Source organism: Pezoporus occidentalis, unplaced genomic scaffold, assembly GCF_034315485.1.
Source record: "Pezoporus occidentalis ecotype Australia unplaced genomic scaffold, CSIRO_AGI_Poc_V1 ctg114, whole genome shotgun sequence".
NCBI lineage: Eukaryota > Metazoa > Chordata > Aves > Psittaciformes > Psittacidae > Pezoporus > Pezoporus occidentalis.
This window is the reverse complement of record NW_026912929.1, coordinates 2,277,086-2,290,791: the sequence shown is the minus strand read 5'-3', so window position 1 is coordinate 2,290,791 and position 13,706 is coordinate 2,277,086. Positions and strand designations below refer to the sequence as shown.

At 41.4% G+C, this 13,706-nt stretch overlaps 1 protein-coding gene across 1 annotated transcript in view; it reads left to right on the top strand.

Moving 5' to 3' along the window:
* Positions 1-13,706, top strand: part of UROC1 (urocanate hydratase 1) — a 35,789-nt gene that overhangs the window by 8,896 nt on the left and 13,187 nt on the right. The window contains exons 3-14 of the mRNA XM_062637020.1: positions 175-268; positions 1,327-1,386; positions 3,640-3,768; positions 4,428-4,489; positions 5,493-5,559; positions 6,147-6,290; positions 9,570-9,658; positions 10,195-10,257; positions 10,889-11,068; positions 11,384-11,481; positions 12,264-12,336; positions 13,180-13,301. Of these exons, the coding sequence (XP_062493004.1) occupies positions 175-268; positions 1,327-1,386; positions 3,640-3,768; positions 4,428-4,489; positions 5,493-5,559; positions 6,147-6,290; positions 9,570-9,658; positions 10,195-10,257; positions 10,889-11,068; positions 11,384-11,481; positions 12,264-12,336; positions 13,180-13,301 (1,181 nt within the window). The remainder of the gene's footprint in view (positions 1-174; positions 269-1,326; positions 1,387-3,639; positions 3,769-4,427; positions 4,490-5,492; positions 5,560-6,146; positions 6,291-9,569; positions 9,659-10,194; positions 10,258-10,888; positions 11,069-11,383; positions 11,482-12,263; positions 12,337-13,179; positions 13,302-13,706) is intronic.

Below are 13,706 nucleotides of genomic sequence, written 5' to 3'. Positions count from 1 at the left end.
TAAAGCAATGAGAGCTCTTGGCCACCATATGTGCCAGTTGTGATTAACTGATTCAGTAAATAAGCTGAATGCAGGTATTTTCTTTGCTTGTTTAACCTGACTCACTGTGGGGTCTGTGGTTGTGGTCGCCCTCATGAATCAGTGTCTCGCCTTAATTTTTGCCTCCTGTTTCAGAGCGTACCCCATAGGAGAATACCCTTGCAAGACCAAATCAGCTGCTGCCATTATGTTGATGATCATGAATAATCTGGATCCCTCAGTGGCTCAGGTAAGGTACAGTGAAAATAAACTGGATTCATAGGGCAGCAGATCTGCAAGTGACTGTTATGTGCTCTCATATAAAACCTGAACAATTTAGGCATATAGGATGCCATTAATCCTTGTGCAGATGATTCTTCTTCCATGGACTGAATAGGATTTTAGTTGTTCCTGGGTGTTTTGTTAGTTCTGTGCCCCAAGGTCCATGCCAGCCCCTGTACATGGAGAGCTGGCTGCTGCGTGTTAACTGGGCACGTAAAGTGTGGTACCTAATGGGTGATGTGCTAGAACATCCATTTCTGTGAGTCTGCAAAGGGCTAAAGCTGCTTCTATACTTGTGGTTGTGTGTTGATTCCTGGGCTTTGGAATCTTTTGTATTAAGTTCTTTGGTTTCCTGCTGTGTGCAGTTCTGAATCCTACACAGGGGGTCCTGGTCCTAACACAGACCTCTTGGGCATCCTACACCACCAGTAAGGCTCACTCCAGCTTCCACTATAGATGGGAGCTTCGTTGCTACCTGTAGCAAGTAGAGCTCAGCTCTTAGTACATTGCTGCTACTCCAAATTACATTGAAAAATCGGTGCTGATGCTCTCTGCTTTGAAAGCTCATCCCTCAAGCACAGATTGACTGGAGGATTACAGGACCAGAGGACATCCTTCCAAGCGCTACCCAATGTAATGCACAGAGGCATGCAACTACGCCCCTCTGCCCTGCTGCTCATAGACTCTTCCAGCTGTAAATGCCAGTGGCAACCAATCTATAAGCTCACTCTGTCCCTCTAAAGGAGCTTACTGGGATGTCTGATATGGAAACGGCAACCAAGGAACCACATTGTAGCATTCCGCAGCCAAAATACCACCGTAACAATAACAAACGCCTCATTTTGAAAAGGAATTTTCTTTCTTTTCCTTAGATAATCACTTTAATAATAATATTTTCTGATTTCAGGAATTTAGAGTTGCTACAATAAGCCCTAGAAAAGATTTATTACTGAGATTAGAAAACCAGCTTGGAGACACAGCAAAATGCTCCAGAAAAGTGCTTGCCTTATAAATTGTCTTTTCCAGTTTCCTCAGGAGCTTGTCACTTACGGAGGGAACGGGCAGGTCTTCAGCAACTGGGCCCAGGTAGGACGTTGCTGCTTGTGCAGCTCATTTCATGAAGCCAGTTTCACCCTCCCCCATGCACATTCTGCTTAGGCAGTTCGTGATAATTCTTGGCAGTCGTTGTCTCAAAACACTCCAAAACATCCTGTCTGGATAGAGGAATGCTCCCTTATGAACTGCATAGACAGGGAGAGCTTTATTTAGTAAGGAGAGCACAGACAGCCCAACAGAAATACTAACCATACTACCATAAACAGACCAAGCTGTGTACAATGATGTAAAGACCAGCTCTTTCTCTGATGTATTTGTATGTGCCTGTGTATTTAACACAGATAAATTTGGAGTCAAAATGAATTCTGTGTAATAAAAAAATGTATCTTTTGCTTATTTCTGGTGCTTTTGGGATACTTCTCACAGCAAGTAATGGAATTAAAAGGCTTTGATTTAGGAAAATGCAACCCTGAGTCATGCTTCAGTTTCCTGACCTGATAAATGGGAGTTAAATGGAAGTCTTGGGCAGTTTTTGAGGCAAAACTGTTCTGAGTTGTTAAAAGAATGGTACCATGGCAATACACATCATTTCTTCGTCCTGTGTATTGATTAGTAAATGCCAGTTAACTGATGCCTGTTAACTACTTGAGTTTTACAGCATTTCTCGCCTGAGCAGTGCCAGCAGTTTATATAGCAGCCTTTATTGGACTGACATCCCCTATGCAGATGCTGGGCTACAAGGTGAAGTAGCAACACTGCCCAAGTCTGAAATACTCTTTTCCCTTGCTCTCATCCAAGCCAGAGCCATGACCTGCAGTTGTTTTGCAGCAGAACAAACAAAACCTTTTTGTTTTTGCTTACTTAGAGTAGCAATCACATGAATGATTCAGTTATGACAGAACATTTTGTTCTGTTTGTGGCTTGAAAACATCCTTTTTTTTGCAAATCATTGCAAAATTCCTAATGAAAAGGTTGAGATTGGTTTCTATCGCCTGTTTATATCCTCCAGGCCTCCCTTCTGAATAATTCTGAAGGAATGAACCAAGCCCAGAGTTAACTTTACAAGCCTGCAACAAGAACTGTTCTTTAAGCTAGGAAAGGCTTTTGCTTCCTCCTTACTTGTTGCGCCTTTCAATGCGAAATGATTGCTCTTACAGCTTCTAGTTGTATTACAGTGTGTTCCCAGCCTGCCACAGAATGGGCAGTTCAGCTGGTTACCTGTCCTGCCATAGGACCAGACTTTGAGTATTCAATGTATTTCACGAAACAAAACCATCTATAAAGCAAGAGAGTAAATCTGGTAACTCCTTCCTGTTCACCTGAACTTGCTCTTTGGGGTTAGAAGGGACTGGCTTCAAATCTGTACTGATTTAAATTGGAGCAAAGGCACAACCACAGAGGTTAAGTGCCCATGACAAGTGGTTCTGTTTGTTTATCACTGATACTGCTGTCTCTTTCATCAGCAGTTCCTTCATTAACTCAAAACTTTGTGTCCCCTCATAAAACTCTGGTTTCAAGCTGCCATTCCAATATTACATGGGAAAGCTCCTCTCAGGCCAACCTGTCCCATCCTAAAAGTCCTGTGGAATATAATGGGCTCTGTGATAGACCACAATGGATGTGAATTAATTCTATAGGCAGCTTAGATGATCAAACCCTACTTTTTGGCATACATCAAGAGTAACTATTGAATTATGCAGAGTTGAGATGCATTTATTTGTACAGTCATGAGTGCCCCAAGGACTTTCTTTGCTCTCCATCATGAAAGCTGATTTGTTTTTCTTTAGAAGAAAAAATGATTTCTTGTTTTAGTACACATTGTAATATCTATTTGTTGAAAACACGAGAAGCACTAGAAGCTGCTGAATTACCCATTTCAGGTTAGGCTTAACAATATGCATGGGTATTTTAATCACCTATAAGGAAAACGTTGCAGCTTGGCTTTGGAAAGATAGCCAGTAAAGTGCCAGATCCAAATGGTTAACCTCAGGATAAAATTAGAATAGCTTTAAAAATGAAGGATTTCTGGGGTTTGTACAGGAGAAATGATTCTGGAGCTCATTCAGACTTCTGCTTGCTGGTGATTTATGTTTCCTGCTGAGTGATATCTCTTAATGCAGTTCATTAAAAAGCAAGAATGTGTTGAGAGCTCTGGCTGTTATTCCATATGTGAATGCACCTCATTATCTCTATAGCTGTCTTCATACTCAAAGTTTAGCAGCTTCACAAAGAAACATGAATGTAAGATGCAGATTCCCTCACTTTCCTTGCCTTCCCTTCCAGTTCTGGTTGGTAATGCACTATTTGTCAGAGATGACTGAAGAGCAAACACTAGTGATGTACAGCGGGCATCCTTTGGGACTCTTTCCCAGCCATCGCTATGCTCCTCGATTAATCATTACTAATGGCATGGTAGGTATTAGCATCTTGTTTTCTCTTTGTCCTCCTCTTCTGTTGAGTTTAAGTGTTGGAATTAAAATGTTGTTTATGCTACCTGAGCTTACACACAGGAGAATCTGGGGTCCAAATTCTGCAGCATTTATTCCAGTAGTTGTTCTCACCTCATGTGTGCTGATCTGCAGTGATGGAGGGAACAATTCTCTCCTTATTAGACAACTCCTGTTCTGACTGAGCCCAAGCTATACATGTTCTTGACCAAAACACTTCAGCTAGGCTCAGTTTGGAAGATTTAAAAGCCTTCAGTAGGCAAACAGATGATTCTTAATCAGGTGCTCAGGTATCTGGACTGCTTTGCTTGAAAGCCAAGCTGGACAAGTGAACATGATGTTCTTTGCCAGTCTTCTGGGCTATTCAATATCTATCTCCCTGCAGGCTAGTTTTGTGGCTACAGAAGGGCTTTGCTTGAATTTGCATGACAGTCACAGTGCCAGAAAGACCAGACATCTTGTTTTCTAGTAGTAGAATACATAGAATAACCCACCTGAATTACTTCTCCTGTTTTCAGTGTCTTTCTATGTGCGTGACCATAGCCAAAGAAATGTAAGCTGTTAAAAATACCTGCTTAAATCTCTAATTTGCTAATGTGGGTTTTCTTTTGACTGTTTTCTTAGGTTATTCCCAACTATTCCTCCAGAGATGAATATGAGAAGTTGTTTGCTTTGGGGGTAACAATGTAAGAAGATATCTCACTATTCAAATAGATCAAATCCTTAACTAAAATATAATTCAGGCATCAAGCAGTGGCTGCTTAAAATTTCTAATGCAGATGGATTTCAACAGGGCATAAAGCCCTGATGCTGCAAAGCATTAATGCTCTCTTAAGTGAAATTACATAGGAGTTCGAGTTATCTTCAGCCATGTATATAAGGCTGTAATTGAGGTCTGCTGGAAATTAGCCTTAGCTTTATGTGTGAGACTTGGCTGAATTACAGCCTGAAGCCTTCATCATACCCTTCTTGTAGCACTGGCTAGTTCCACTTTGCAGTGGTTGTCTTGCAGTCTACAGAAGAGACAAGTTCTGAAGCATTCCTTCACACTGAGAGAAAGCTTTGAAGTAGAAAGTTAGGTCTTATATATATATATATGCATATAATTATTATTACCCCCTTTTTTACTGCTGATCTAGCTGATGAGCACATGATTATTATTCTGTTGTGTACCATAGGGAGAATAAATTAAAATCACTAGAGAGCTGCATGTGTACAGATAAGGAAGCTGGAAGAAAACAAAGGATGCGAATAGAGAATATTCATTGCCACTTTCCTGGGAATTTCATAGTAATGTAGGCAATTGTTTTGGGCTAACGACCTCAAAAGTGGCTATGTGACTCGCTGAATGCCACTGAAAACCAGTGGCATAAAGATGCCAACAAGGTGAAAAGGAGTATCCTTGTCTTCTAGCCACTATGCTAAATGCCAAGTCAAGTTTACACACAGTTTTTTGATCCAGGAGTGTTTGAACTCAATTTAAGGAGTTAAATGCTCCTCCAAAACCACATTAATGCTAATCAAGAAACTCAATTACATTGCAATTTGATGCTGGCAGTTATTTAACAACAAATCAAGGCAGAGATGGTGTGGGTTTTTTTTTGTTACAATGGAAAGATATGTAGGCATGTACAGAATTCATTCCAGCCTTAATACGTGTGGTGTGACTGTGTTCATTACTATTGCCAGGTATGGTCAGATGACTGCAGGGAGCTACTGCTACATTGGGCCTCAGGGAATAGTCCATGGCACTGTGGTAAGAAGCTGGGGAAAGGTCTATTTGTGAATCCTTTTTGGAGGAGGGTGCCTCCAGCAGTGGCTGGTGACTGGCGTGGGTTGGATTGGATTGCTGTAAGGCAATGTTCTGTCTGCCAAAGAAACTCTCATTGCCTGTTCCTTGAAAACTGAGTGTCCTATCACTCAGTCCATGGCATGTTATCCAGCACACAGACGTGAAGGAATCAAGGTCTCAATCTGTGCTCATATCTAGCGACAGCAAGTGATGTATGAATTGACCAAACATGTTAGAGGAAAAACATTTCTTAGCTTATTTTCTTAGCTATTTTCCTTAGCTGTTTTCTGCAGTGGTCCTAAATATGTCTCTATACCCCAGGAGCAGCATATTGGGAATCACTGGTTATCCTATTCTATTTCATCGTGAGGGAAATAAACATAATCAGGATAGACCATGCCATCACTTTAACATGCTCCCTTCCAAAAAGATTAATAGTCCAAATGACCCCTGGTTTTCAAACTGTATTTCCAAAAGGGACAGAAGATCCTTACATTTCAGGGACTGCAGGAAAATAGCTCCTGGTAATGGCTGTGTTGTGTTGTGTGCAGCTCACAGTGCTCAACGCCGGCCGTCGCTACTTGAAGGCAGAAGACCTGTCTGGAAAAGTGTTTGTTACTTCGGGTCTCGGAGGGATGAGTGGGGCACAAGCAAAGGCTGCCGTCATTGCTGGGTGTGTGGGGATCATTGCAGAGGTGAGAGTGATGCTTCCTTCATTCTGTCTTCTCTACATGTGCTGAATCAGAACCCTCATACTCCTGACCTATCACATTCCTGAAGTAACCCTGACAGCCAAACTCGATGAAATTTACTCTTTTCATAGATCTGTCTCTCCTTTGCAGAGCATTTTTCGCTCTGTATTTGTTCACTTACTGGATCAGACTGCAGGGATATGGACTGTAACTTCTTGTGGTTGCTTCACAAATAATGCAGGATGAGGTTGTCATTCTCAGTGCTTGAGCTACCTTCATTTCATGTCAGGCATTTCCACAGGCAGTTCCCATGGGAACTACATTCTCTTATGCCAAAGAAGTCTCTGTTAAAAGGTGTTAGTTACATTGCAATTAACCTTTAATGCCTCCTGCACCATTATCAGGTGCAATGGGGAGTACCTGTTAAAAGTGTTGGTATGATTCACTCATCAAGTTTGGGACAATGAAGTTCTTGGTGTTGCGATTCTTTGAAGGCAATGGGATTTTGTAAAACTGAGAATTTTAAGGCTGGCTTCAGTATGAAGATGGTGAGGTTTAATTACAAGCACTTACGAGAATCACAGTTTGTAGACAGTGAAGGTAAGAGCTGCTAAAGGGAAGTGGTGATGGGAAGTTCTGCAAGTACCATGTTCCCTAAAGCTCACCTACAATATATGTTCTTTCTAGAGTCTTTTGTCCTAATGTAATGTTTCTCTGTTCCAAATATATTAAATGAGTTATTTCCTCATATAAATAAAGGGAATCTAGTCACGATCTGTAATTCAGACTGCTAGTGTCCAAGCAATTGGAATAGTGTATGATAGGATCCACTGGATCCACAGATATCTTTAAGTATCATATATAATGCAGAACATGAGCCTATAAGCTTTGAGTGAAATACATTTTTGTATTAAAAAGTAACATTAGGTTCTAATAACCGGCATTTTTCAGCTATTCTGCTGATCACAGGGCTCTGTTCTCACATATCAGATGGAGGGATGGACTACAGAAACACTGCAACAATCTGTAACAGGCTATAAGAAACCTGGAGAGGGGCTTTGGACAAAGGCCTGTAGGGACAAGGGGAACGGCTTTAACCTGCCAGAAGGTAGACTGAGATTAGGTTTCATCTGTTTTGCAATGATGGTGTAAGTGTTGTTAGCACAGGAGCTTGGTGGGTATTTGAGATCTCATCAGGTGCTCTCTGCAGATTAAATCCAATGAATTTATCATTGGGCAAATGATTATTGAATAAACTATCTTTATTCAGATTTCCACTCTGTCATCATGAGCTTTCAAATGCTGGAATACAAAGGGAAGATTCCAGTGAATGCTATTCTCAGCAGCCCTTTGTCCTTTTCATCTCTGTGGCTGCAGATGATTTTGTTCAGGAGCCTGAATATTGCCTGGTTTTTATCTCCTGTGAGATGATCCTTGTCGGAAATGAGCCTCAGGAGCACATCTGGATAGCTACATACATGTACATATTATTTATTTAAGGAACTATTTATGCAAATGGCATTGCTGAATTGTGCAAGAGATGTCATTTTTGTCAGCCAGGGCTTCCGAAGCTCAGACAGAAGGGATTAATGGGGCAAGTCTTTTACCTCTCCTGTTTGACATGAAGCAGATTGTTATTTATAAAATAATTGTGTAGAGGGCTAGCCATCTTCTCTGAGCTGCACGGAGCTCTTTAGTCTCACACTGGAGGTGGCATCAGCTCATCATCTTTGTGCAGTCTTTAAACATGCTGAGGTTTAAAGACTGATCAAAAATGAGCAGGTTTTGCAAGTGTGGTTTAATGCAAGCTAGTTTTCTCGAGTCTGTGAAAGGCTTAGGCTGTCAGGACTGGAGTAAAGCATGTAGGATGTGCTAACAGATTTAAATAGATCTGCTCTGTTATACTGAGATTTAAATGAACCCCATTCCTGTAATTCATACAGACCATTTAATATCTTTCCTCTTGTGCTGATTTAAATAACTCCCAAAGGAGCTGTCCCCCACAGCACCTGACTTCAGTGAGTAATTCCATTGGCAGTGACACTGATATTATCATAATTGGGCTTTTGGAAGGAGTCTTTATTGCTGATGCGGGAAATGCTGGAAGGTTTCTCATGCTAAGAATAATTAGGAAAGAAAAGGTTTCCTGGTGTTCAGGCGCCTCCTGAATACAGAACTTAATTAATTTACATCTAAATACTTTGTTAATGAGAAATAATAGAATGAAAACGACGGGGGTGGATTATAGAGAAGTAAAAATGCTTTAGTGAAATACTAGAAGATACTCAGGTTATATGCCTTATGCACACAGACTTCTGGGGTGTTTAAATCCATTGCTACCATAGGAAATTGGCTTCAATTCATTTTTCTACTTGGTTTATGCCGCTGAGAGCTCATGATATATGTATTAATGATGTGCAAGCTTGTACACTGAACCATTAATATGGAATCTGTGCCAAAGCCTCCCCAGCTTGTCTATCCATTTATATTTTTATCCAGCTGTCTCTTATGCATATACACACTGACACACAGAAGTTGAGCTCAGAAGAGAGCACAGGTTTGGGACTGAGCTTGTTTGGAGCTTCCAAGTTCAAGGGAATTAAAGATATAGTTTTGTTTCGATCCATTCCATGTTTTCAGAGGCATTAGCCAGCTGGGCCAAGAAAACACTTTCCTCTTTCCCATATTTGGTGGAGATTTTCAACCAGCAGTCAAAGAACAAAAGTGAGGGTCGATTTTATTCAGCAAAGCATCGCTTCATGCCAAGCAGTCAGGCAGAAACGTCTGTCTCTGAGCTGATCAAAGGAAATATTTCCTCATTTAAACAGAAATTTTACTTTCATAGAAAATAGCCAGATTTGAAAAATAAATTGGAAACATTTTGGCTTTTGGTTTATTTGATTGTTTGGTTTTTGTTTGGTTTTTTTCCAGTATAATAATGAAAAGACAGAATAAGAAGAATTAAAATCAGTGGGAAAATGCTACTTCTTATACAATTTTAATGATAATTTTTGGTTTGTGGAATACTTTAGGAAGTGATGTATTGAAGTTTGTTGGGGTTTTTTCTCGCTTCAAGCCTGGAGTAAAACATAAGGAGTAAAAAAGGAAAACCCTGAGGTAAAAAATAAGTGTTTGACCAATGACTCCGTATTCTTAAGGCCAAGGCAGGGCAATTCCGTTTACCCATTTGCTGCTCTTTGTTGCAGACTGGTTGAAAAACTAAAGGTAAAAGTGTCTGAATGGTGCAAGCAGGAGCTTTAAGATCTCTGCTGTTTCCGTTAGGTTGATGAAGCTGCGCTTTTGAAGCGTCACAAGCAGGGATGGCTGATGGAAATCTCTAACAACCTGGACCACTGCATCGCTCGCCTTAGGTATGACTTGTCCCTTAAGTCAGTGAGTTCATCTCTGTTTCCTAATCCTCACTTGACATCCTTCTGCATTGTGCTATTTTAGTGTGTATATAAAGGGGATGAGGGACACCAGGTCTGTTTGTGAATGTGAATCCTTCCTTCCAGATAGCAGCAATCATTAGTGACTACTGATGCTTACTGCAAGCTACTACTGATGCTTCATATCATTTTTATATGTTAAATGTGTCATTTGGTTTCATGTCACTTATATATGTTTAATGTGTCTTAGTTCAGCTTCATATAACTTATTTATGTTAAATAACATCAGTTTCATGAATATGCATAGAGCAATTACAAATCATGCTACACTTGAAGCATCACTTCAGCTTTCTGAAATCAGTGATTAACAATTACATAAGGGTAGAAAGATCTCTTGCTTAGATGGGTGTTGAAAACTACGTACAGACTTCTTTGCTAGGTTTGACTGTGATTTGTACATTGCAAGATGGAATTATATGAAGTCATTTTCTTCAATCAATCTTTTAAATCTATTCTAGAGATGCAAGAAAGAATAAAACTGCCCTTAGTTTGGGTTACCATGGGAACGTGGTAGATCTATGGTAAGTAGTATATATGGCTAATAGATATATTAATGCTCTGGCTTGTTAGTCAACCTGGAATTAATTCCCAAATTTGGAAGAGGCATTAAGCTTGGTGCTGAGTTCATTACTCTAGATGCTCATGAAGAACTATATTGCCAAAAGAGGGGTCTTGGTCTTCACACTTGTGTTTCAATTCCCAGTTGCTTCCCATGCTCCTTTCCTTATGGAACAATGAATTTCTTAAGGGAAGAAATCCCTAAGATATTTCCTTGGATGAAGAAAGAATTTATCCCTTTCCTTCTAACATTTTGCTGGCTGGATAACAAGAAAATGGCTTTAACTTCAGTGAAGAATAGAAATGCTGAGGTATTGAGTGACTAAAAAAAATCAGATGATGGGTGGAAATTCCTTGTCCAATGGTAAATCTTGCTCTCATACCGTATACCAAGGGTTGAGACTGGTTTGTCATACTGGTATCTGGCTCATCTGCCAGCATTCCTGATGTGCACCATCATTTCCCAGCTCCTGACTGCTAAAACAAAGACTTAACCTGCCAAGGGCATACCTTTATAAACAACCTCTTGGGATGGAAGAAGTTCACCTGAATGAGGAGCTAGAATGTGAACAGTTTGAACACTCTCTTCCCCAGGGAGAGGCTGGTGCATGAGTTGGACACAACAGGAGAGCTGCTGGTTGATCTGGGATCCGACCAGACTTCATGTCATAACCCATTCAATGGGGGGTACTATCCAGTACAGCTTGGCTTTGAGGAAGCAAAGCAGCTCCTGTCCACCAACCCAGGGAAGTTCCGGACCCTGGTACAAGAGAGGTAAATCCTTTGGTAATCCCTGGTTTTAACTTTTAGGTTCAGCTGCTCTACAAGTGAGCACATCTTTGTCTTAACAAGGAGTTTCTGTTCTTTGATATTTCAATAGAAATCTGGGGTAGAGCTACAGTACTGATACAGCCCAACTGTGTTCATACACAGCTATCACTCAGTCTGGCAGGCATCCCTTACCCACCATTTTAGAAGTAGTTTTAATGTATAAGAGCTACCCCTGATTTAGAAGTTTGCAGGTGAAATAAATATTCTTTTTTGATACATTAACAATCTCAAGAATAAATGTCTTCTTCTTTATTTCAGTCTGAAGAGACAAGTGGCTGCTATTAACAGACTAGCTGATAAGGGCATGTTTTTTTGGGATTATGGCAATGCTTTTCTCTTGGAAGCTCAAAGAGCTGGTGAGTAGATCTGGAGTTGGTAGGTGGAAATAAGGACAATCCTGCGTGCATCTTCCCAGCTATAGATAGGGTTGGCCACTGCGTTATGCAAACTCTTTAGAATCCTAGAATAGTTAGGGTTGGAAAGGACCTTAAGATCATCCAGTTCCAACCCCCCTGCCATGGGCAGGGACACCTCACACTAAACCATGGCACCCAAGGCTCTGTCCAACCTGGCCTTGAACACCACCAGGGATGGAGCATTCACAGCTTCCCTGGGCAACCCATTCCAGTGCCTCACCACCCTTACATAAAGAACTTCCTCCTTATATCCAATCTAAACTTCCCCTGTTTAAGTTTGAGCCCATTACCCCTTGTCCTGCCACTCCAGTCCCTAATGAAGAGTCCCTCCCCAGCATCCTCATAGCAGCCTTCCAGTATCTGAAGGGGGCCTATGAGGTCTCCACGCAGCCTTCTCTTCTCCGAGCTGAACAGCCCCAACTTCCTCAGCCTATCTTTATACAGGAGGTGCTCCAGTCCCCTGATCATCCTCGTGGCCTCCTCTGGACTTGTTCCAACAGTTCCATGTCCTTTTTATGTTGAGAACACCAGAACTGCACACAATACTCCAAGTAAGGTCTCACAAGAGCAGAGTAGTATCTCTTTAGTATCTTTCTCTCATTCTGAGATGTCTGACCACCTCTGTGGATGAGATAAAGCCTTCACAGGAACCCAGGTGCAGTCTGCTTTTACATCTTGTAGTTTTTCTTCCCCAAATCACTGACTATTAAATTCTTTCATAGGTGCTGATGTTGAGAAAAGAGGAGCCAATAAAACAGAATTCCGCTACCCTTCCTACGTCCAGCACATCATGGGGTATGTTGGGGAGAACTTGGAATGAAGCACTCGAGTCCTTTGTGACCTCCCCTGTGTAGGGGAGAGTATTAGAGATAGCACTTAGTGCAGGTCTTACAATGTACTATAAATGATGAGAAGGAGTCAGTAGGAGGAAATTCATCTCACAGGTATTATGTCGGGGTTAGTCCTATTTTTCTCCACTCTGGAGTAATGCCCGGCATGGTTTAGGAAGCTGTCCTCTTGGCTGTAAGCATCATAGTTGCATCATACTTGCATCATACTTACATCATGCTCATGTTTTCTATCACCTTCCTTAGAGTTACACTTTGGCCTCCGACTCACGCTTAACTTGCCTGTACCATGTGAATCAGAGCTTGAGCACAGAGTAAAGCAGCAACCAGATCTCTCCTGGAACTGAACTGAAGCGTGTCTTACTGTTGTGTGTAAACAATGTGGACAGCAAATGAGTCTGGACTCAGGCACTTGTTCAGAACCTGCACTTGTCTGAGAGTGAAGATGCACTCAGCCTGGGTTTAGCACAAAAAGACCAGGCAGCAGGGAGAGTATGTCTGATGAAACAGAAGAAAACTTGCACTTCATCTCATGATGCACTAGTTTGACTGAACTGCCCGATATTCCTATCAAAAACCTGGTGTATTTGATACCCCAGTGGATGGCTGTGTGGAACAGCACTGCTTAATTTCTCAATTAATGGTCCTTGATGCTTCTGTTTAGATTAGTTCATTGAAAATGTTTCAAATTCTTCCGTCTCTAGCTAATGAAAGAAAAGCACTGCTAGCAGCCAGCATAAATAAGGAAAGAATTTCAGCTATCTCTTAATGAAGCGTGTTCTCTTCCCAGGGACATTTTTTCCCTGGGATTTGGGCCATTCCGCTGGGTCTGTACCTCAGGTGACCCACAGGATCTTGCTACCACTGACTCCATCGCCATGTCTGTGCTGGAGGAGTCTATACGTCAGGGAGGTAAGATTCCATCCTGTGCCTCAGCACTGGGGGCTCTTCTGGAGGGAAAAGGAAACTGAGAGTTGTGAAATGTGTGTGTGCTTTTGGCTAAAACCATAAAGAGGGGTCTCTTGCCTGTTCCGCATGGGCAGCAAATCTTGCTGTTCTCTTAACTCCCGTAAGGAGTGTAACCTTACACTCCTCAACACTAAGTAGAGAGGTTATTGATACCAAAGCTATAGTTGCAATTTGGGCTAAGAGCCTGTCTTCTCATTTCTTAAGGGTCTTCCTGCACTTTGTCACCTTGAAACTTCAAGGCAAACAGCATCTTTCATCAACAGGTCTCCAAGGGGTTTTTCTAAAGGAGTCAAATTTCTTTGCCCTGTCTCACAGGTGAATGAGGTGTGGGAATCCAGGGAGGGATTT